We start from the raw sequence: 24,011 nt of genomic DNA, 5'->3' as shown, positions 1-24,011 counted from the left end.
TTTGCGTTCTTTTTAAAGAATGCAGCAATCCAGCAAGGAGGGCTTCACTGCTTATCTGTGCTTACACGGGATCTGGTCTAGCAACTGCCTGACATATTATGACCGAATAAAACATTAGCGCTCTTTTCCCTCTCTAGCAGAGTGCTGTTTCAGCCATCTTTGTACCTGGCCTACCGTTGCAGATACTGTCAAAGCATCATAAAATCTGTTTATGAGACCCTGAAGATGTGCTGCAAGGCAGTACAATAAAGGCAGCCTTTATTCCCTTGGCTACTGCAGGGTAGGCTGCTTTTGCCTCAATATTTGGCCCCTCTTTTCCCCAGCAAAGGGTTGCAATCTTGTAGAGAACAGGTACTTGAGCAATCCAAAGCTGCTATGAGGAGGAGACAGATTTCAGGGATCCGCGTCAGCTTGGAACAGTTGCTATGTGTGGCTGACTGCTGGTGTCAGCCTCTGCAAATCTAGGCCAGTTCCCACGTTAGCCATTCTCAGGGCCAAAGAAGCACAAGAGATCTCTCTGTTTGACCCAGCTGGCTTTGTCCTTCCCATAGAAGCTCCCTGTCCGCTTACCCTCTGTGTGCTATCCAGGACATCCAACTATTGCACACAGAGGTCACAAGGAGGCCAAACTAGGTTGCGTTGAAGAGATACACAACTGCAGATGAAGGCCCAAACCACCCTGAACAACAGAGGACAAGCAGCTAAGAGCGAATCCTGCACTACAAACATAGTGGGGACTTGGAGGAAAGTTGATGGCAGCCAAGCCACCTAAGATCCTGCCAGCAAGCTCTCCATACAAGGGTCACTACAGTTCAGAAGAGATTATAACAAATGTTCCCGGGAGGGTGGAGGGGGAGGGAGACATTCTTGCTATTAGTATCCATAAGCTGAAAGTACAGGAGAAAGCGCTTCTTCACTTGCAAAAGGGGTGGAGGAGACTCTAAGCATTGCCAAATGGAATTCAGCTACAACCTGCAGCAGTCGTGGAGAGGAAATGTAAGGAGCATTATTTGCTGAGCAGCTCCATCTCTAAAAGCCACAGATTAATGAAGCAGGCTGTACTTTCTCCCACCCCTCTCCCCAACTCTGTCCTGGACGTGGGCCAAATCGGAGAAAGTGACTCAGACGCTGGGAACCAAGGGAAATTGTTGCCTTTTGTCCAGCACAGCCTTCAGGAAGATTTGCACTGCAAATTGGAGGAGAGCTAGCTGCGCAGCTGATTCATCTCTCAACAGGAACCCGGGGTAAGGAACCAGCCACTAAACTTGCACATTAAGGACTATGTCCACGTTATTTTAAGGTTACCATGGGAGCCACTCGAACCCACCCTTCCTGGTAGCACCAGGATGCATTTAGTGGAGTTAGAATTGCATCTGCCCTTGTCTGCCATGGGCACCAGTGCATTTAGAATAAGAGAAAGTTCACCTAGGTCCTAGGGCAAAAGCACACTGGCTGGGAAGAAAGTGGCAGTGTACCTTGTCAGCTCACAGCCTAGACTTTAGGCCAGCAATGGGGGAAACTCCAGTCTACAGATCCAACTATGCCTGTGAGGCTGCTTTCTTCAGATCACACCCACCTGCCCTACATATGTGATGCGAGGTAGGCAAAGACGTGGCTGCAATCAAGAACTCAGAATGTGCTCCTAGTTGTACCTTGGCAATCAGGTGTCACTACTGCAGCCAACAGGGCTTACTCTCAGCTCTGATCAGAGATGCGCCCCTTTGAATTGATCACCTGATGCCATAAAGACAGAACTTGCCTCCTGGTAAAGGTAAAGCTTAAGCTCTGAAATGCAGGCTTTTTGGTTGCGGCCATGATCAAAGACAGCAATACTTCCCTCCCCTTCTCCTGCACCTGATTTCCCCTCCCTATGAAACATGCTGAGTGGTTCCAGTTGCTTGTGGGACAAGTGCTCTCACCACCCAGAGACATGAGCATTTGTCTGTTTGCTAACCACATGACTCAAAAGAATGGGCAAACAAGGTTATGGAATTCAAGGCTCTTGGCTATCTTTGCAAGGGAGCTCATACAGGCCTGCAAAGGATCCCACAATGAAATGCGCAGCAGTCTTTGGTGCTGGCTTCCCAGACATTTCCACCAAAGAGCTCTGTAATCAGCAACATCTCAGCAAAGGAAAATCAGTGATGGGGCTTAAACTCAAAAAGATGCTGCTGCTCTTGGGAAGAAAAGGATTTGAGTTTTCTGTATCCAAGTGAGGCACTGGGCCCTGACTCAGTGTGAGCCAAGAAATAGGGACAGCAAGGAGGGAGAGAATTAGAAAGCACCTCCTGACCAGTGTAAAGGCAAAGCTCACCTTCTTCAAACAAGATTATACTCTTCTGAACCCTGTGTAGGGACAACTGACAACAGGGAATCCTTTCTGGAGCTCAAAGGGCAGGAAGTGGCAAAAGCCCTAAACAAAGGCAGTGTGTTAATCTCCTCCCAACAGAAAAACAGTCACAGTCTCCTACGGCTGACCCGTATTCCACAATGTGGTGAAAGATTAACATTTTCATGCGTGCGCTAATACAGAGACACTGCAGAAGAAAAGGAATGCATTAGCAACAGAACGAAAAATTCCAGCCACCGAGGCAACAGAAAATGAAGCAGCCATCAATCTGGACCATGATGGTCAATATCAGAAGCAGTAAGGAGCATCTGCCTGGTGCTACAGGAGCCAATTTTACTATCCATGTTACACTGGAAAGCTGTGGCAATTAGGATAGGTCCTGTTCATAAACAAAAATCGGGTATTCCTGGTTTAATCATTTTAAATTATAGCCTGCAAGTCACTGGGGCCATATTTTTGTGGAAAGTTTCAGAAATTAACAGGAAGAATTGCTATTGGAGTAGTGCTAGCCCTGGAAAGCTGAAAGCTTTTAGCTTTTTGCTTGCTAAGGATATGGAGGGAAAGCAGTTTGGAATCCAGCTTGTCACAGCAGCAAAGTGAATTCCCCTCTGACCAAAAGAAACTGTGACTACCAGCCAATGGAAAAGAACTCTCCTCTCTACTCTGGAGTCAGCCAAAGTGGAGTTACTCCCTAACCAAAGCCCAGGTCTCAGTAAAATCACAGCACCCTAGCAGTAGCCTGTTCTTGATGAAGAACAAATTAAAGCAGACATAAAGGAATCATGCCTCTGGGGACAGGTTAAAAGACGAAAGAACTAACCTCAACGCTAACCCTGGTTAAATCCGCAGCCACTTTACATATGCCTGTATTCAGATCATCCAACATCAGCCAGTGGGGTATTAGCAAAATCAAGCTTAGTATTTATTATTTCCTCAGCTGCCTCATGCAAATTGTTGCATTTGGTTCAATAGGACAGTCCCCCTTCTCAAACTGGGAGGTTTATACATTTCCTAGACTGACATAAGGAATGCCTTTCAATGTATACCTCTCAAAATAAGTCTTCAACAGGGTCTACAAACGTTAGTAGGTCTTGCAAGCAAGCCACCATTAATGGTCATCACACAAGCTGCCCTTTTCTCATTGCCCCTTCCCTGAGTTCCTTGGTATGCACAGAAGGTCAAAAAATCCAACTTCATGCTGCACTTCCAAGGTATTCTGAGAACTCCTGAAGTACAATATGGAAGTCAGAGATTAGGGAAGGAATTACTGCTTCGGGAAAAGTGAATGAATTTGTGAATGCTTCTTCAAAGTACAGTGATACCACAGGTTACAGATGCTTCAGGTTACAGACACTTCAGGTTACAGACTCCTCTAACCCAGAAATAGTACCTCGGGTTAAGAACTTTGCTTTAAGATGTGAACAGAAATCGTGCTCCGGCGGCCCGGCGGCAGTGGAAGGCCCCGTTAGCTAAAGTGGTGCTTCAGGTTAAGAACAGTTTCAGGTTAAGAACGGTCCTCCGGAACGAATTAAGTACTTAACCCGAGGTACCACTGTATAGAATATAATGATCTCCTAAATTAGATGGTAAAATGTAGCATGCATGGACTAGCTTTCGAAATAATTCATAATAATCCTGATACCCAGAGTTGGAAACTCATGTGTTCTGGCACAATTTAGGGCTCTTGCTTAACCACAGATCATACCACATTATTTGTTGTTTAGTCGTGTCCGACTCTTCGTGACCCCATGGACCAGAGCATGCCAGGCACACATTATAGCAACACAGAATATATCAAAGGTTTCTCCTTTGGCCTGCATTACTTCAACATTATAGACGGGCTGGCAATATTGAATCTCTTCAGATGGGGAGCCCAAAACTGCCTCCTATTCCTCTTATCCAGCACACAACTGAATAAATCCTAGTCCAGGGATTGAAGAATGTAATTACCGTATTTTTCCGTGTATAAGATGCCCCCATGTATAAGATGTCCCCTGCTTTGGGGGACCCCAAATTTAGAAAATGGGCATATGCACTATCCGTGTATAAGATGCCCCCAGATTTTTAACCTTATTTTAAAGTAAAAAACCCCCTAGTCTTATACATGGAAAAGTACTGTACTTCGATTAGACCCTCGTCCATGAAATGTTGGGCAGGAAAAACTGCTCGTGCTCACTGGGTTCTCAAAGTGCAAAGCACTTCAGAAGTGCACAGGCATAAAGACAACACTCAGCCCGACCACAGAGATCCTCAGGTAGAAGATATTCAGAACAACAAGGAATTGTCAGCCTGTATGAGACCAGGGTTATTAGAAGGTCCAGACACTCAAGAGAGAACCACCTGTCTGCACAACAGCAATCGCCTTGGAAAGTTTTAGCCTGGTTTTGCTACTGGGCCACCAAAATGACTCCCTAAGAACAGAGGCAACCCTAGCAACAAGAAGTACCTTGTATTCAAGGAAGAGTCTCATCCCTACCTACACAGACACACACCCCAAGACCCCAGCTACTTCTCTCTCTGCCCTATTGCGGGAAGCATTACAAAGCTTTGAGCATACTGTACACCATGTACACAGCTCTCTGCATACGCAGGCAAGGTTCTGCACTAAGCATGTATATTCAAAACATGCATACAGGCAAGGCCCTTTGTGGGCACATATGCTCCCTATTCTCCCTCTCTCTGAATTGCTTAAGCTCCCAGCACCAGTTTTTTTCACAGCCCTGGTGTAGCATTACAAGATACCAGGTTTCTGGTTTCAGTTCCAATTAATGGAAGAGACTGAATCAGGTGCAAAGGGCTTAGTTACCCTGCTGGTAGTTTTTAAACTGCCCCAGACCCTTGAATTTCAAGCCAACATAGCAGGCTCAATCCTGCATTCATTCGCTGCCTATCCTCCCCCACCCCACCTAAACTTTCCTTCTAACATTTGCTCCCCATCCCGAAACAGCTCTTCAGACTCCCTCAAGCTTAAAAAAGTAACTGGGAGATCTGGTGGCAGAGGTTTAAAGGGTCATACAGGAAAGGTTCTGCTAGTTCGCATTATCTTCCTTCTCTTTTTGTGTACAAGGATTTGGTATGTTTTCTAATGTGAAAACAAATACGTGGGTGAACCTTTGTTAACAAGCAGGTTCTGGGAATGTGGCATGAAGATGGAGGCATGACACGGTCACACTTAAGTAACCTGTTTTTCCATTTTAGGAAAAATACTGACAACCTCATACACTGACACAGGTGGGAGTATGCAAAATATGTGACATGGGAATTTATTATTGGTGACTGAAAAAAGTTATTAACACTATGTAGATTTGCCCACACTGACATAGATTTTATACTTTTTCTATTTTCTATTTTCTCTTTTGTTAGACACTGAGGAAGTACAGTGGTACCTTGGGTTAAGTACTTAATTCGTTCCGGAGGTCCGTTCTTAACTTGAAACTGTACTTAACCTGAAGCACCACTTTAGCTAATGGGGCCTCCTGCTGCCGCTGCGCCACCGGAGCACGATTTCTGTTCTCATCCTGGAGCAAAGTTCTTAACCTGAGGTAATATTTCTGGGTTAGTGGAGTCTGTAACCTGAAGCATATGTAACCTGAAGCGTATGTAACCAGAGGTACCACTGTAGTAGCTTGGGGATCCTTGGACCTGAGGAGCAACAGATAAACAAAAGGAAAGATGAACAGGGTGCTACACAGATGTATCAGTAGCGGTGCTGAAATCCCACTCCCCAAAAATCCAAGCCACTAGACTCCTAACCAAAGTCTAGTCCTCAAAGCTTTTAAGTGAAGACAGACCATCACTTGACATTTCTTCAGAACTAGAATGGCAAACCACTATTTTGTTTCCATGAACATTGGCCTTCTGCATTATAGGCCATTATCTCATGCAGATTCTAAGATCCCTCTGTACATAAGCAATGCTAAGCCTGACAATGTGCAGAGGACCTGAAATTCAAGTCCAATCAATTTCTCTATAAAGATGAAAAGAAACTAAGAAATAGTTCCACAAGATAAAAGGTCTAAACGCAGCTAAACAAGAACCAAAAGCTGGTTCTTTAAGAAGTGAAATTTCTTGATGGAAATCAGAGCCCACTGCTTAACAAGGAAGGTGACTAATAAGGTCACTTCCTGACTGATTAAAAGTTGTCTTGAGACATGTCACCTGGCCTGCTTACTGGTTAAAAACAACCACATTCTTCTCTGTCCTGGGCAGCTTTCAGATGTTGTGCCGCACAATCCTATGCATATTTACTTGGAAACAAATCCTACCATCTTCAACGACATTGTCTTCAATGGTGTTCACTCCCCAGAACACTAGATCCCCAACCATTTCCCCATGGCCTGCCTGAAAATTGCTGGTTTTGAAAGCTAATTAATTATTTTTCTGCCTATTGTAGAAACTGTAATGTGCTGTGCTAGGTGCTATATGATTTTTTAATTGCATCTTTAATTACATATTGTCATTTTATTATTTTACAATTTGCATTACATGGAATGAAACTACAATACAGGGACATACTCTTTAGTCCCACATTCCAGGGGAAAAAATTCCTGAAGGGATCTGGTAAAGGAATAGCAAAGCCAAGTTTATCCTGAACGGCCTGCTTCAGATCAAGAACCGCCTGAACGAATAAGACTGAAAATATTCTCATGGAGGACTTGCAAAAAGTTGCGTGCAAGTACACAGTAGGAACTTACAGCTTCTTAGCATAAGTACAACTCAGTTGGTCCTTACCAGGAACTCCACCCATACCCTGCGGATACTGCCATAGAGATGTATAACCTTCAATGAGTCCCTTAAATGCATGGTTTCCTTTACGCTGTACACTTTAGAGGAGCACTTCCAAGCATTCGTTATTTGCATACATTACGTTCAGACTCTTCTGCCCTTGCTTCAAAAAAGAAAATAATCCAGGTTAGTTTTAAAGACCCAGGAGTTAAGTTATGCCTCTGACCAAGGCCTAAACGAAGGACAGGTGGAGTTACATGCCTCTTTCCCCCCCACCCCACCATTTCTTATTTGTTTTAAATCTCAGGAATGGTGCGTCTGAGTTTCTTTTTAATATCCCCTTCCCAGCTGCTTTCACATCTATGCAGGGAGGGGGGCACTCTTCGTGAAAGACAAACAAATGTTGGGAGGAGGCAGATGCATGTCACTGCCAAATAAAGTTTGGGCCTGAGATAGAAGGGACATTGTATACTTGCACAGCCATGCAGTATTTTAACTGAGACTCAGAAGGGACCTGAATATTTTGCCTTTCCTCTTCAGGCAGGTAGTAGATGATCTATTGCTGCTGCCAATTCAGTTTTTCACTGGTCAGCCTCAACAGTACATACATGTAGTGATGTGAGGTGAAAATATTCTCCGGAGAATATTCTCTGCTAGAAAATTCTCCAGAGAATATTCTCCACAAACTGTAAATTCTGTGTCATCTACACAGCTGCTTTAAATGTACAACACCTCATTAATCAAGAATATTCTTGAGAATATTCTCCAAAAGATTATTCTCAAGAATTTAACATCACACCATGCATGCTTTTCATTCAGCCACCTTTTAAAACTACTTAAGAGTAGCAAACTTGAGAAAAGTACATGGTTAAGCCCAATGGGAGGCACTTCTTAGGGAAATATCCAGAGGCCTTTCAAGTCCCAGGCTTCTAAGTAACCCTAGAAAACAAAGGGAGAAAAACAGCAGCAACACTAATAAAGCTGAATGTGTTTTTTCAATTAAAAAAATTGCAAAGAAATTCAGTTAAATGTGGGCAACTGCTGAGGTAGGTATCTCCTTATTGCATGGTATTAGAAAAAAGGAGCATGTCTATCATGTTCCCTGTGGCCTAAAAGATAAAGGATGCAATCCCTTTCCCATTTACCTGACAGTAAGTCCCAATTATCTCCCTGGGAATTACTTCCAAGTAGATATGTGAAGAATTGCATTGCAAGGGTTACATGTAAGCCAATTTCAAGCGAAATTTAATCATAATGGCTTCCACCCAAAGGACCCTGAAAATGTACAGGCTATTCTGTGCTGTAACAAATAAATCCTAGTACTTCCACAAAATTACAATTTCCAGGGTTCCATGGGAGACAACAATGAAAACATTTTCAAACTGGTTTAAATGTATATTATAGAAATATGTGAACTGATTTGTGCGAGGTTTATCCAGGAGCTTTCATCAGAACAGGAGCAGATTGAACACCATTTGCTGGACTTCTGCCAATGTTTGCACCCTAGGGCAGCCCCATTTGGACTGCTTTTCAGTCTCTCTCTCTCTCTCTCTCTCTCTCTCTCTCTCTCTCTCACACACACACACACACACACACACACACACCCTGAGAACCATTGTCCCAAGTGTTTTCACACACCTCTTTCCTCCTAAGCCACAATACTGCATATTTTGAAGAAGAAATCTGGGGAAACAAAGGATTATGTAGCCCCACAGAAGAACGTTTCGATTCTCTCCATTATTTCAATCTGAATTATTCACATACAAATCTATTTTTCTCCCCTCAGTGAATTAATAAGATAGATTCAGTGCCATTCCCAGCAATTACACACACTGGTTCTGCTCAGCCTCCCCAGTGAGAGCTCCAGACAGAGTTCAGCCTCTATCCATGGCAGCAGTCACCACGCAACTGTGACACTAATAAGCACCTAGCAGCCACCACTTCCGAATGCACAACCAGCCATGGAAGGAAAGCAGTAATTTAACTTTCCCTCCAAATCAAGAGGAGGTTTGGCTCCAATAAACCAGACCAAACACATTCTTAGGTTTAGTTCACATGTCAGTCACCACAGAAGAGAAGACTTCGAAGGATGCAATAAGTGAGACCCACGTGGCTCTTATAAAGACACTGCGCTCTGGCTGTATTAGTGAATTAATTAGCAACAACACTGGCAAAACACAAAACTACTCCTCTGAAGTATTCTGTAAATCCACCTGGCTACCCAGCAGCTGCACTGGATAAGGTGCAGCAGCTTAGAGGTCACATTTCCTTCTTCTGTGGGAACATGAAGGGACATGCTTGAACATTATGTAGCAACATGCACCTGCTGGACAGAGTAGCTTTTCCGTTTCCATCCACACCAGGAGGGACTCAAAAGAAGAGCAGTGCCATTAATGCAATTTGGCTGAGGGTGGAAGAAAAATATATACGCACAGCTTTGTGTAAGTTTATTGATACAACAAACCAAACACGGAGTACACCAAAGAAAGGCCATACGTATGCACCTGACTGCACTTCCATTAAGCAAATGCACTCAAGCTTAGTAGCTCTACCTCTAGGAACATTCTGTACAGCATTGCATTCTGCAACACTGTATGGTTTTTCTAAAGCAATGCTTCTGTGGTCACTCGCAGTGCTTTTCTCTCTCCGATATCACAAGCAACGCTCCAATATCAACCAGCAAAGAGTGCCTTTTGTTTTTAGAAGAACTTTTGATTGGGTTTTATAAACAAGGATAATAAACTAGAATGATAACAGATACAAATAAATAGACCAAGTCTTCTCATGTCACTTGTATATGACAAAAACAGCACAATAAATTTGCAGTAGCGTTTACAACATGTGGTGCATTATTAGAGGTCAGCGTAGAAGTTCTTGGTTCGTGAATTGGTTCACACGAAAACAATTGTGAAACAGGATAGAAAAGAGTTAACAGATAACATTCAACATCACATAGCTAGCTAGACAGGAGCCCCTGTGGTTGCACTTAGATTTAGTATGAGTAATAGTCATTTTCCTATTTTATGTTACCAATGAAACAATATAAAGTGTTGGTATATTGAATAATTTGGAGTGGAATTTGGGAGTGGGGTTCAAAGTGAAGATAATAATTTATGTTTAAATTTAAATCTAGATCATCCAGATAAGATAGGACTGCCAGCAAGTAGTCCCACATGGCCAAAGGCCATGACTACTGGGAGGTTGAGGTGGTTGTCTATTTACTATGTATGATTATGTTTTAAAGTTTTCTGATTGGTTCAGTGGTGTTTTGATGGAGGACAAAACCAGCTTGGACTGGGGCTATTAGTTTGTGTAAAAATATCTGAATCCTGTTGACTAGCACTGACATAAAAATTTTATAATACTGATTAATATGAGAGATTGGCCAAAAATATTCTACCTTTTGGTGGTCTTTAAAGAGTTTTGGGATAGTTACTTGAAGTCGTACCAAGATTGTAACGGGGAGGGGTGCTACTCTCATTAGGTCATTAAATAGGCAGACCATATACCGTATGATAATAATGTTTTTTTGAATTGTTTATAAAACTCAGACAGCAAAGTCATCAGGTCCAGGGGCTTTATGTGGTTTCAATTTTTAAAGAACATTGTCAATTTCTTCTAGGGAGATGGGGCTATCTAAAAAAGTTTTTTCATCATGAGTTGGTGAAGGTAAAGGTATGTTTTCCAAGAAATTGTGGGTATCGACAGTGCCTTTTATAATCAGGGGTCCCAAGTATCCTCCTCAAACAAGAATGAGAAGTCTAAGATTCATACAGAAGGTACTCCAATTTAGGGTGTAATTTCCAGCCAAGTTACTCTGATTTAAGTCAGTTTTAAAGGAGAGATAATTTACCATATGTCTGCACATGTATATGACAAAGAGAACACTGATATACCCACACCCAAAGAAACAAAATCATAGTTGGCTTAGCTATTGTAAATTGGCCTAAAGACACCAGCAGAAGGTACATCTGAGGGAAATTATCCTCCTTCCACTCCCCGCTCATTCTGGTAGCTCATTTGTCAAATGATGTAAATACATATCTATTCAGACTGCAGTTTTAGGGATGAAGAATGTGTGCTTGCACAGGTGTCCATGTACTTTGAGTCAGGTTTGCCTCTGAAATAAACTGGGGACTTCCTAACGGAGGGACACTGGTACATAAGTCCTCCACACACAATTCTGCCCACTGACGCATGCTTTCCTGTTTTAGCACATATGCTGAAGCTAGAACACCGCAGAGAAGATTGGCATACCCGTGCAGAAGAAGGACATACAAATCCATGCAGTGTTTCATTATATCTGACAGCTGGCATAGCATAGTGGCTAGCAGTGCAAACTGCTCCTGTTCCAACCTTTCCTTAGCCATGAATTCAGAAGATAGGCTGTTCTGCACTGAGTCATAAGTTCCCCCATCCCCTGCTGCAAGCTAAGGATTATTGACAAAGCATGTGAAGCACTTTGAACACTTTTAAAGTACTGTATAAATGCCAAGCATTATGACACTCCCCAGACCCTATTAGATTTGGATTGCAGTCCCTCCCCACCCCCTGCTCTCACAACAGAGTGAAAAATGAACAGATAATTCACCCTTTCCCAGGCTCCCAAGGGCTCTACATCAAGCTTAAAATTTACATTGCAATCCAAACAATTAGTGTCACACTAACTTTTTAAAAAGGCAACATGGAAACAAGATTGCATCAAAGATTCCCAGTTTGTTTCTGTAACTAATCTCCTCAACCGCTTCTGATAGGATTTGGGGGAGTTTCAAGGATAGTCAGCACAGTTCAGATTCTCGTCTTATTAAATCAACTCGTACTTTTTATCTCCTCCACCACCCTGACCCTGCCTCTAACATATATAGCACTAGTTCAAGCCCGATATCTTAGAAGTCCCATGTGTATTTAGCCATGTCCCTCACTTCAACTCACATGATGGCCTCAGTCAGCAGAACTTCCTCAAATGGGCAAAATAAGAGAGTGCATAAGCACTTGCAGGCTCAAAATCCTGAAATAGCTTTTAAAGGCTCCCAGCTACTTTCTGCTTTTTGATTTTTTCTTGAAAAATCAGTCAGTTTCAGTAAGATCAGTTATCATTTTGTTTCTCAGTTTTGCTTTCCGGCTTGTGATATCCTATCCATGTTTCTTAGAAACAAGGCCGTCTGTGTTCAGTGGGGCCATACTCCTAGGTACAAAAGCTGAGGCTGCTGAACAGACTGTTGGGCTGGGGTGTTGTTTGGGGGTTGTTGTGACTGGTTTTTTGTATCTTTATTATAGATCCTCTCGTGATATATGTGGCAATTGTTCAGTTTAGTTGTGGGGTGTTGTTTTTTTTTTCAAAAAGTATGTTTTATTTGTTGTTTATTATTATTTTTGCTATGTCGGAGTTATGTATTTTTTCATGTTGTAAGCCACCTTGATCATGGATTGAACTGTGGAAAGGTGGTATACAAATTAAATTATGTAGGTAGGCAGGTAAAGTACACATGCACGACAGCCTTAATCCCATGTATGCATAGCAATGTAGCCTGGTTATTAAACTATAGCCTGCCATGTCACCAACCAGTCTTCAAGCTTCTGAAACACTGAATTCTGTAAATAAAATTAAACAATTTCAAACTCTTGCCAAAAAACCCCCAAAACCCTTTAAATCCCCTAAACTTTCATGTTTCACTTTAAGCCTGGGATTTGTTACTGAACAAGTACATTATGGAAGACCAAAGAGCTAAGATCTGAATCTGCAGAAGAGCTGACATTTGACCCGGAATTTAAGCAATGTCTTATCCCAATGCTTCACAGTGTGCATAATATGCTCACAAACAATATAGAAGGAAGTCAGGTTTTCTAGCTGAAATATGTTATACATAATTTTTAGTTGCGAAAGTTAGAGTCATAAGTGAACATGTATTACATCCAAATCTGTACATCCAAACTGTAGCATGAGTTAAAACTTTTTGAAAAATTACAAATATGGAAGATACTTCCATCATGTTGTAAAGTGGAAATCTGGGATGCCTTCTACCTTAACTCATTTAAAGGCTACAGGCAAAACTAGATGTACATATGAACAATTTTCCTGACATGGTAAAGTGAAAAGCAATCCAAGGGTACCACAACTGGGAGTGGAGAGGAGAGGGGCAGAAAGGGAAAGAGGGTATTTAACTTTCACAGCTGACTATTTTGCCCACAGACTAAAAAGGTTTAAGCAGCCCCTTCCCCTTTCTAGTCTCCTCCCATTCCCCAACTCCCAGTTACAGCACTTTGAAGCTGCTTTTCATTTTAAGAAACGGCAACTGTTACATGCATCCAGTTTTGCCATCAACTGAGTATATTCTCACATGTCCTTTTGCACGGGTGCAACATTTTAAGGGACTGAAAATCATCTTATAATTCAACACTTTTATTGCTGTTTCCCTACCGTTTGTCACCTGCAAGAACTCACTCTGCCCTGTGACCTATTGAAATGTGTTACCTGAGAGGGAAAAAAATAATTGTTTGTTCTTCATTTCAAGCATCCAAGCTGAACAAAATACAAAATGCAATGTCAGGGCAAAAGCTTAATCTGATCTTTTTATCCCTTTTAGCTCAATGGACTTTGTTGACAATGCAAGGTAAGGGGGCTGACAGTAATGGATTTTATTATCAGCACTGTATCTTTAATAATTGAAAAGTTGTTAGCTGCACAGGCAAGGAGGAATGGTTTTAGTGCATTGATCTTTTAAGCTGGCAATGATCATTTAAACAAACAAGCAGCAAAATCATATATTGGCCAGAGTCCTCCTTATCTTGCAATTTACTTTAAAGAGAAAGGTTGCAAATGCCTTTATTTCCAAAACAACCTAATGCCAGACAATCTCTGCCAGGAAACAGGGTCTCCAGCCTGCAGTTCCAGAAAGCCCTTCAACATACCAGTCAACAGGTAGCCTCACAGGCAGAGTCCCCTGGAACTCCTTGGCAGGCTCAATTCCATGGATTCAGCACAGGATCACAAAGCCCCGAAGGACGCTTGCCTGGCAAGCAGAATTCCCTTTAAGCAAAGTGCTTCCTCCCACAGAGCTCTGCTGCATGCCTCCCTGATTAAAAGTCTCACTTCGGCATTTCTTTATGATTGTAAAACTCTCATCTGAAGAGGGCTCCCATGGGCACACAGACAGAAACAATAAATCCAAACAGACAAGTGAGGTAACGGGGAAAGAAGCTGGCACCAAGGCCAACAACCACAAAATGTGAGAGAGTGAGACATGTAAAGGTTCTTGGACATAACCTAGCTAGCACAGGCTAAGAATCAATGGCCCATCTAGTCTACAATCCTGTTCTCACAGTGGCCAGCCACATGCCTGTCAGAAACCCACAAGCAAGACCTGAGCATAAGAGCCCTGTGACTCCACGGGAGTTTCCAGCACCTGGTATTCAGAAGCATTATTGCAGCGGTTCTCAACTTGCGGGTCCCCAGATGTTGTTGGGACTACAACTCCCATCATCCCTGAGCTCTGGCCTTGCTAGCTAGGAGTGATGGGAGTTGTAGTTCAACAACATCTGTGGACCCACAGGTTGAGAAAGGCTGCATTCTTGCCTCCGACTGTGAAGGCAGAACCAACCCATGATAGGAAACAGCCACTGATAGTCTTCTCTTCAACGCAGGTGTTCAGTCCTTTTTAAAAGCCATCCAAGTTGGTGGCCTTCGCTAAATCTTATGGGAGAGAATTCCATAGTTTAATAATGTGCTGCATGAAAAAGTATTTTCTGTTATCTGTCCTGAATCTTCCAACATTCAGCTCCACTGGATGGCCATAAGTTCTAGTGTTAGGAGAGAAGGAGGAAAACTTTTCCCTAACCACTTTCTGCACAGTAGGCATAATTGCATAAACCTCTATCATGTGACCTTTTCTCCAAACTAATAAGTCCCAAACACTACAACCTTTCCTAATAGGACAGTCATTCCAGCCCCTTTATCATTTTGGTTCCCCTTTTTTGAACCATTTCCCCAACTCTAAAATATCTTTTTTTGAGGCAAGACAACTATAATTGTACACAGCATTCCAAATGTGGCCAAAGCACAGATTTCCATAATGACATTGGGACACCTGCAGGTTTATTTTCCATTCCTTTCCCTAATGATCCCTAACATGAAATTTGCCTTTTTCATAGCTGCCACACGTTGGGTGGACATGTACATGTACATAGAACTACAATACAACTCCAATAGTACACAGAACTACAATACAACCACAATAGACCCCAATAGTCACCATCAGTACATACCACATGAGCATATATGTGAAATTAGGGATTTGTTTGTTTGTTTATTTTGTTCTGACATGTATTGCTTTACACTTATTTACACTGAATTGCATTTGCCATATTACTGCCTATTCTTTTTGTTTTGGAAAGGTCATTTCGGAGCTCTTCATAATCTCTTTTTGTTATGACAACGCTGAATGATTTACTACCACCAGCAAACTTGGCCACCTCACTGCCAAGTTTAAACAACTTCTGAAAGACCTGGAAGGGTCCAAGATTTCTAGAATGACCTGGAAGAAAGGACTTTTTGAAGGTTCACAACTAGGAGGCAATCTCTTTCACCACATTGGGATCACCAGCAAGAAGGGGCCAGGGTTCCCAATTTTGAAGACAGGCTCATAAGAGGGGCTAAGTTAAATAAATGGAGAGGGGCACACACACACACTGCACCCAAGAAATAAAGCCTATCTAACCCAGGGTAAAAGCCTCAGCGCCTAGGGCTTGCCGATCGAAAGGTCGGCGGTTCGAATCCCTGCGGCGGGGTGCGCTCCCGTCATTCAGTCCCAGCGCCTGCCAACCTAGCAGTTCGAAAGCACCCCCGGGTGCAAGTAGATAAATAGGGACCGCTTACTAGTGGGAAGGTAAACGGCGTTTCCGTGTGCGGCTCTGGCTCGCCAGAGCAGCAATGTCACGCTGGCCACGTGACCCGGAAGTGTCTCCGGACAGCGCTGGCCCCCGGCCTCTTGAGTGAGATGGGCGCACAACCCTAGAGTCTGTCAAGACTGGCCCATACGGGCAGGGGTACCTTTACCTTAACCCAGTGGTTTACTCATTGGGCATCTTGAGAGACTTAAACTGATGAGTGACAGGATGCAGAAGAAGAGCACATTAAAGTCCTGGATTGGTTTCCGCATCCACACCGAAAAGATGAAACCATTCATTGTTATTTAAATGTTTAGTAGTACTTCATGCGCAAGAGCTTCACTGTCGGCGGCTAACACCACGTGATCATGAAGTATCCCAAGTTATTACTTTCTTTTTTAAAAAATAGAACTGATGAGAGAGATACGACGACTTGCCCAAGTCCACCCTACAAGCTGGTGGCTAACCAGGAATCAGAAACCGGCTCTGTCGAGGTACAAACCCATCCGACCCATATCTAGGAAGCATGGCTCATCTGAGTCCGTCCCCACTCCGCCGCCCCGCTTTTGGTTAGCCAAACCAGCGCCGGGATCCGGCCTCGGGAGCACAGGCAGCAGCTGCGACTCTCGCCACCATCTGGACCGCGATGGGGGGGAAAGAGAAGCGAGCAGGAGGTGGGGGAGCTCGCGCAGCCCCTCCTCAGCTGCACTCCCGAGGCGCGCAGAGACCGGCGGCTCTCTCTCCTTTCCCCCCCAGCATCCTAACCACCGAACCCTCCTCAGGCTGCGCGCCACCCCGCGCAGGAAAAGCGAGGACTCGGGTGGGGGTTTGTTTTCCTTTTTACCTGAAGCGACTCGTTGGCCATCTTCCCGCCAAGCCCCGGCTGGCTACCTCCCCGCCTTCTCGCTGCTGCTGCTGCTCCTGGGGCAGCCTCTGCTGCTCCCCAGGGCTGCCCTTACAACAGCAGCAGAAGAAGCAGCAGCAAGAGCCGTCGTCGATCCGCCATCCTCTGGTTGGTGGGGCGTGTGTGGAGGGAGCCGTCGAGCCCCGAAAGGGGGCGGCCCACCCGCCCAGGAACAGACGAGCGGACGAAAGAGGAGGAGGAGTTGAGGGTTTTTTTCCTCTCTCCCTCTCTCTCCTGCAGGCAGCTCGCCTTGCAGCGGCCGATACCGCCGCGCGCGCCACTTTTTGCCCGCCGAGCGTCCTGTCCGCGCGCCGGCCTCCCTTTATTTTATTTTTTTGCCGCTCTTTATTGTTGTTGCAGCGTCGCTTCCGCGGGCTCGCTCGCTCTCTCCCTCCCGGTGCTCAACTGGCCGGGTTGCTGGTCACGTGAGCTGGGGGGGGTTGAGTTGGGGTGTGTGTGAGAGAGAGAGGAGGAGACGGAGACATCGCTGCAGCCGCCGCCGCAAGCTCCAGGGGAGGGGGGCGGGGAGGAGGCCGTTGGCCGAAGCCGGAGATTTGCGGGGGTAGCTTGCAGCTGCTGCTTCCAACCCTCCCTAGGTTTCCCCCTTTCCGGAGCAGATTAAAAGATTAGCAACAAAGGCCAGGCTGGGGGATCGGGGTGGAGGGGGGGGGTGGGAGGGCCAGCTCCCCTCCGCCGCCCCGCCTGGCTTCCAGAAGCCAGAACAGCGCCGGGTTTGTTGCAGCCGGGAGGAAGGACACGGAGAAGGCTCGTTTGGACGCTGCCATTATTTGAGAGGCCGGCCTGGCTTTCATTCAGAAGCCCCTCCCTCCGCCCGTCCCCTCGCTCAGGCGGCTGCTCTTCTTGCCCAGCAAGCGCTGCCTGTTCTCGTCTCGTCGCCTTCTCCCCACTCCCACCCCCATTGCACTTCACAACTTATGTGGGGTGCTTGTAGAACTCATATTGTTGCCATACACAGCCAGGAGAGGGTCGCCCGGGTCTTGGTGCAGACCCTGATGTTCTGGTTATCGCGTCTACTCGTGGGCTTAAGGGGGGGGGGACGAGAAGTGACTGTGTGTCCTACTTTATTGGGGGTGGCAGTAGAAGTCCAGAGTCTACTTAGAGGGCTGTCCCATTCAAATTGATATGATCTAAGACTCGCAGGCACACAAGCTCCCCACTACCGTGCGTGCATTTCTGTTTCGGTTATAGCAATTTTCTAAATTTGCATCTATGCATTTAAAATACGGTATTTAAATTGTATGCAGTTCTGTGTCATCTGTTTCCAGTGATACATTTCCTCTTTTGGCAATGCATACCTGAACAATCCAAATGTACATTTGAAGTTACTGGAAAATGAGTCTGAAGGCAGTTCAGGTAGGGCTTGAATAACTGAGAAGGGGCAGATTTCCTGAAATGTATAAGCCCTACACCCACCTGACTCCTCCCAGTTTTAGCTGAGTCATGCTGGGAGAAGATTTCTAAAAACAAAAACAGAACAGTAAAAACAAAAACGCAGTAAAAACAAAAAACGGGTAGCTGTTTTGAGTCCATCAGAAGAGGTTAAGGGGCAGACCTCTCTGCCCTTCCTGTAATTCAATATGGTTAATACATCTTGTTTTCAGCATTGGCCTGTGATAACAAGAACAGTCTTATGACTAATCACACCTGCTTGACCATCATTCTGTGGCTTAGTTCCAGCCCTATGTGGCAAGATCCCACTGTCCCCTCAAGCAGTCTCTCTGCACTCCAAAACAAGGGAAATTACCGGTATAGTGAAGGAAAGAGAAGCTACGTTAATGGGGAAGTCTGTTTTGTCTATTTTTTACTCCCATGTAAGCACTCGCAGAGTTGCAGGACAGCTGTTAGCCATCACAGGACCCGGCACAAGTTTCTCCTGCAGCAGTGATCATACACATGGAACTACAAGCTCCCTCTTGGAAGACAACAAAGGCGGAGGTAATTAAACTCAGTGCAACAACATCCCTATTACAGTAATAAACAAACATTCATTTAGAAAGGGACGATCTGCAAGGAAAAAGAAGACCAGAATTGCTATTTTAAAAGGTAACATGTAATTTCAATCTCAAATGCAAGCTTAGTCTACAGTTAACGTTTTATTGGTAAGATTACTAGTAAGAAATGTAACATTTAACACCTTACAAATTGCGCAAGACTCAAGTTTAGAATTCTGCTCCTCCTGCACACAACCTGCTACATCACGTTGGTTTTGAGCCCTAAACCCAATGTCTTGTACAAAGCACACATTTTCTTCCCCAGTGGTGATTCTTACTTTCTCCACAACCCCAATGGGGAAAACTACAAAATGTACATCCTTCACACAGCCTGGCTTTGCCACCTGCAGGGTCATTTCTCAGCAGGGAGCTATCAGTAAAACAGACTGAGATTCCAAACAGTCTTTATTACCAAGGGGGAGTGTGTGTGTTCAACATCAGAGTACAGCACTGATCTGCTAAGTACTGAGGGAAATCCATCTGCTAAGTGGTAGAGCATTTGCTCTGCAAGCAGAAGGTCCTAGGTTCATTCCCCGGCATCTCCAGGTAGGATTGGGAATGTCCCCTAAGTTAGATGGGCCAATGGCTTGACTCAATGTAAGGCAGTTTCCTATGTACCTTGGCTATTGGATTCCTGCATACTGTTCCAAGACAAGACTGAGTTAGATTACAAGCCAACGTGATGTGTTTGGGCATACCTAACCCTGCACAGGATCAGCCTGCTGTTAAAGGTAAAGGACCCCTGACAGTTAAGTCCAGTCACAGACAACTTGGGTTGTGGCGCTCATCTCGCTTTGCTGGCCGAGGGAGCCGGTGTTTCTCCGCTGACAGTTTTTCCGGGTCATGTGGCCAGCATGACTAAGCCACTTCTGGCGCAATGGAACACCGAAACCAGAGCAGCGCACGGAAACACCATTTACCTTCCCACCAAAGCGGTACCTATTTATCTACTTGCACTTTTTGGCGTGGTTTCAAACTGCTAGGTTGGCAGGAGCTTGGACCAAGCAATGGGAGCTCACCCTGTCGCAGGGATTTGAAGCGCCGACCTTCTGACCAGTAAGCCCAAGAGGCTCAGTGGTTTAGACCACAGCACCACCCACGTCCCTGTTGTTACAATACACATATAAGGCTCGGTCTGGGAATGGGTGGGCACTTATGAGGAAGATGGAACAGCGTAGAACTGAAACCTTTTTGTCGCAAGCACAAAACACGAAGTGTCAGGCAGCGAACTTAACTCTGCTGACCTGCACTATTTGCCACCAACAGACCAATCTGGCAACCGGTTCACCAGAAATGTGATCCTCTGCTGCACACAATAGTCATGCGACTTCAGTCTTTGGATGAGTCATACTGGCCTCATTCCATTTTGCTCCAGAGCAATATCCTCCAGTACAGCTATTCTGCAGTAAATGGTTTGAAACGCATAGTATGATTTCCCCAACCTAATTTAAAAACAAAAATACAACTCAGAGTGAACTATGCAGTCAGGAGAAACAGAGGATCCAGATGTGCACTCCTAGATACTGGACTGGCCTTCAAACACAAAGTAATCTCAGATTTGATCTGATTTATTACAATAACTTATATCACACCTTACTGTATTTCCATATGCTCCAAGCCAGGGGTAGGGAATTGGATCCAGCTAGAGGAACGGACCCAGAAGCGGCCAGCCCTCTGTGGGCAATTTTGATGGGTGGACAAGGCCATCCACCTGTCAGGCACCTGATGTGTCAGGTGATTTTAACTTCAGTCCATGGCAGCAAAGGAAGAATCCTGTTCTTCCTTTGCTGCAGCTTGAACCTTTCTGGGACTCATGCCATCAATGACATCAGGTGCGGGTAAGGTGGGCGTGGCTTGGCAGGTCCATGGGCTGGAGGTGCTTTAAGCTGCTCACAACAAAGCAACAAACAGTAATGCAGCATAAACAGTATGCCGGGGGTTAGAAAGGATGGCCCTCAAGGTCTCTTTCACCTCCACAATTCTGATTAAAGTGATGGTTTGATTGTGGACTAATAAGCAAAGGCGTAATCCAGACAATGGTCAACAGAAGAGTTGATCCTGGCTTGGAAATTTGACGTGTGTCAGCTGGGGCTGTACTCCCCTTAGGATCAGGTGGGCTGTTTGAGAGTGTTCCTGGACCCAGCCTTGTTCCTAGAAGTCCAGATGTGGCCAGGAGTGTCTTTGCACAGCCTTGGCTTGTGGACCAGTTATGCCCTTACCTAGACCATGTAGATCCAGTCTTGCACTGGTTGCATCCAGATTTCATTCCTGGAACATGTTCTATGGGGAGTCACCCTTGAAAAGTGTTCAGAAACTCTACCAGGTGTAAAATGCAGCTGACAGAGTGGTTTCTGGCAGTGCTCGCTATTCAGAACACATTGCAGCAGTTCTTTTTAATCTGTGCTGGCTCCCATATAATTTCCTAGTACAATTCAATAGTGCGGGTTATTTTCTATAAAGTCCTTAATAGCTTGTAACCTTGTCATCTGAATGACCACCTCCTCCCATGTGAAACTGCTCAGATATTGCATTCAACATACAATGCCTTGCTCCATGTTTCACCACATGTTCAGTATTTGGGGTGCATAAAAGAGGTCAGAAGGGGCTTGTGGTACGGAACAACTGCAAGGTTAAAGATCTTCAGCCCCGTAAGATGAAGGACAGTACTTCACATATTTCTGAAAGGAAAGCTTCCCCACCTTTCTATCTGTAAAGAAAGAAAAGCAGAGGGGTAGCTATCCATCTTTCCTAGTCAGAGGTATGGAAAGATTAAAGGGGATACCATATATCCAGCTTCTGAAAATATCTAGTTTATCAGAGACTGCAGATCTGATTTTATTTTATTTATTTATTTTTTCATCACATGGTTACTGCTACCATTTCAAAACTATTGAGGTTAAAAGCCCCACCCAGGGGAGCAAAGAACAACTAGAATATTAGCCTACCTTCAGAATAAAAATAGCTTTGTTCAAAGTGTCCCTAGGCAAATATCCATTTTTGAAAGCAATTTGTCTCATTTTACCCTTGAAGAGCAGCTCTGATAAAAGGCAACAGTCTGCCAAGGACAGTTTCTTATTTGGAACTACCACTGCAGATGTTTGAGTAGTCTTCCTTTTTTAAATGCACTTTAAAAGCTTCTGCATACTCGTATATGTACAAGATATCTGTGTGCAGCAATCAGTGGCCCATTGCTTGTTCTAATCAGGAATCATCTGGGCAGAAGCTAATGTCATGCAGGCTGGCATCTTTGTAAGTCAACCCAATAAGCCCCAGCCCAATTGCTTAGCTCTGGATTTCATCAGTGTACGAGAGGCATACAAATCTATGCCTTCACACAATGCCTTATAAGTTACTTAAGGTAAAGGTAAAGGTACCCCTGCCTGTACGGGCCAGTCTTGACAGACTCTGGGGTTGTGCACCCATCTCACTCAAGAGGCTGGGGGCCAGCGCTGTCCGGAGACACTTCCGGGTCACGTGGCCAGCGTGACAAAGCTGCATCTGGTGAGCCAGCGCAGCACACGGAAACACCATTTACCTTCCCGCCAGTCCCTATTTATCTACTTGCACCCGGGAGTGCTTTCGAACTGCTAGGTTGGCAGGCGCTGGGACCGAGCAGCGGGAGCGCACCCCGCCGCGGGGATTCAAACCGCCGACCTTTCGATCGGCAAGCCCTAGGCACTGAGGCTTTTACCCACAGCGCCACCCGCGTCCCTATAAGTTACTTAAAACATGTTAAACACCAGAAATGGTCATAATCAAGCCCTCTTCCAACCAAATAAAATCAGGCACGGGGAGAATTGCAGGATACCCACCCAGCCAACATTACATTCTATTCCAAAGCCACTTCTGCAATTACCCCTGAAGCTGCATATACTGTAACCATCACATAAAAAGGACACCACTGATATTATTTGATCACATAAAGACAGTAGGTCAGATTCAACTAACCGGTCTCCCTAGCAGAAACCTATCCAAGGACAGCCAGCACAATGGGGTTTCCCCACCCCACCCCTCCCAAATTGGCTGGTGGAGTTCAGGGGACCCCCATAACAGCATGTGGAGAGGGGAGATTGTTCCATCAAGCAAGCAGAAATCTCCTAAGCACTACATTACATTCCTCCTAATGGTCATAGTTACTATCCAGTGAAAACAAGCTGGTGGTGGAATAGTAAATTTAGAACTTCAGGAGTACAGAGGTATTGTTGGTTAGGAAGTCTAGGGCTAGCGTCACCTTCCTTCACCTGCACTCTTGAGCTGCCAAAAAAGTTTCCATTTCCATTGTTGCCTACTTATGCTAAGCGTTAAAGAGGAGGTTAATTTTGTGAGGTAGCATGGCATGGGGAGCACAAAGATGATGGTTGACTTAAAAATAAGGGTTGGTAGAAGAAAGCTCTTCGTTTCAGTTTCTGAGCATGCCAACTATCTTTTCCATTCTATAATAAAATCACCCCATCTATTCAGACCTCTTGACAGTACAGGGAAGAATCACAGCACCTTCCCTTCTGGTAGGTTCAATCATAACCCTGCATCCCTTCACAGCAATGCTCACCTCTAGCTCTACATCTTTTAGGAACAAGTTAAAAAGCACAGGTCCCAAACTAATCCTTGGGGGACTTCACTATTGACATCTCTCCCTTCGGAGAACTATCCATTTATTCCTGCTCTCTGCTTGCTGCTACAGTAGTACCTCGGGTTACAGACGCTTCAAGTTACAGGCTCCACTAACCCAGAAATAGTGCTTCAGGTTAAGAACTTTGCTTCAGGATGAGAACAGAAATCGTGCTGTGGTGGCGCAGTGGCAGCGGGAGGCCCCATTAGCTAAAGTGGTACCTCAGGTTAAGAACAGTTTCAGGTTGAGAATGGACCTCCGGAACAAGTTAAGTTCTTAACCCGAGGTACCACTGTACTTAAGCAATTTCTGATCCACAGGAGGATCCTTATGATTCCTTTTAGCCAATTCGGGCCCAGTTGAAAACATGGAAATGTTAATATGACATCGTACTCATCAGGGTCTACTACCTTTTCAGTTCAAACCTCAGTTTGTCATTACGCTTGAAGCAGAAAACTGGCTTGCACTTGCCTTCCAAGCTAATACTACCATGGTTTAGTGCTGAAATCCTATTGGGGGGGGGGGGTT

At 44.8% G+C, this 24,011-nt stretch overlaps 1 protein-coding gene across 1 annotated transcript in view; it reads right to left on the bottom strand.

Annotated features, from left to right (window-relative positions):
- PKN1 (protein kinase N1) overlaps positions 1-17,356 on the bottom strand; it is a 60,075-nt gene extending 42,719 nt beyond the window's left edge. The window contains exon 1 of the mRNA XM_028717289.2: positions 16,803-17,356. Coding sequence (XP_028573122.2) covers positions 16,803-16,823 — 21 coding nt within the window. The 5' untranslated portion in view covers positions 16,824-17,356. The remainder of the gene's footprint in view (positions 1-16,802) is intronic.
- Between the last annotated feature and the right edge of the window lie 6,655 nt (positions 17,357-24,011).

The sequence above is a fragment of the Podarcis muralis genome, chromosome 2 (genome assembly GCF_964188315.1).
Source record: "Podarcis muralis chromosome 2, rPodMur119.hap1.1, whole genome shotgun sequence".
Classification (NCBI taxonomy): Eukaryota; Metazoa; Chordata; class Lepidosauria; order Squamata; family Lacertidae; genus Podarcis; species Podarcis muralis.
The sequence above is the reverse complement of the archived record's forward strand: the minus strand, read 5'-3'. Positions and strand labels throughout refer to the sequence as shown.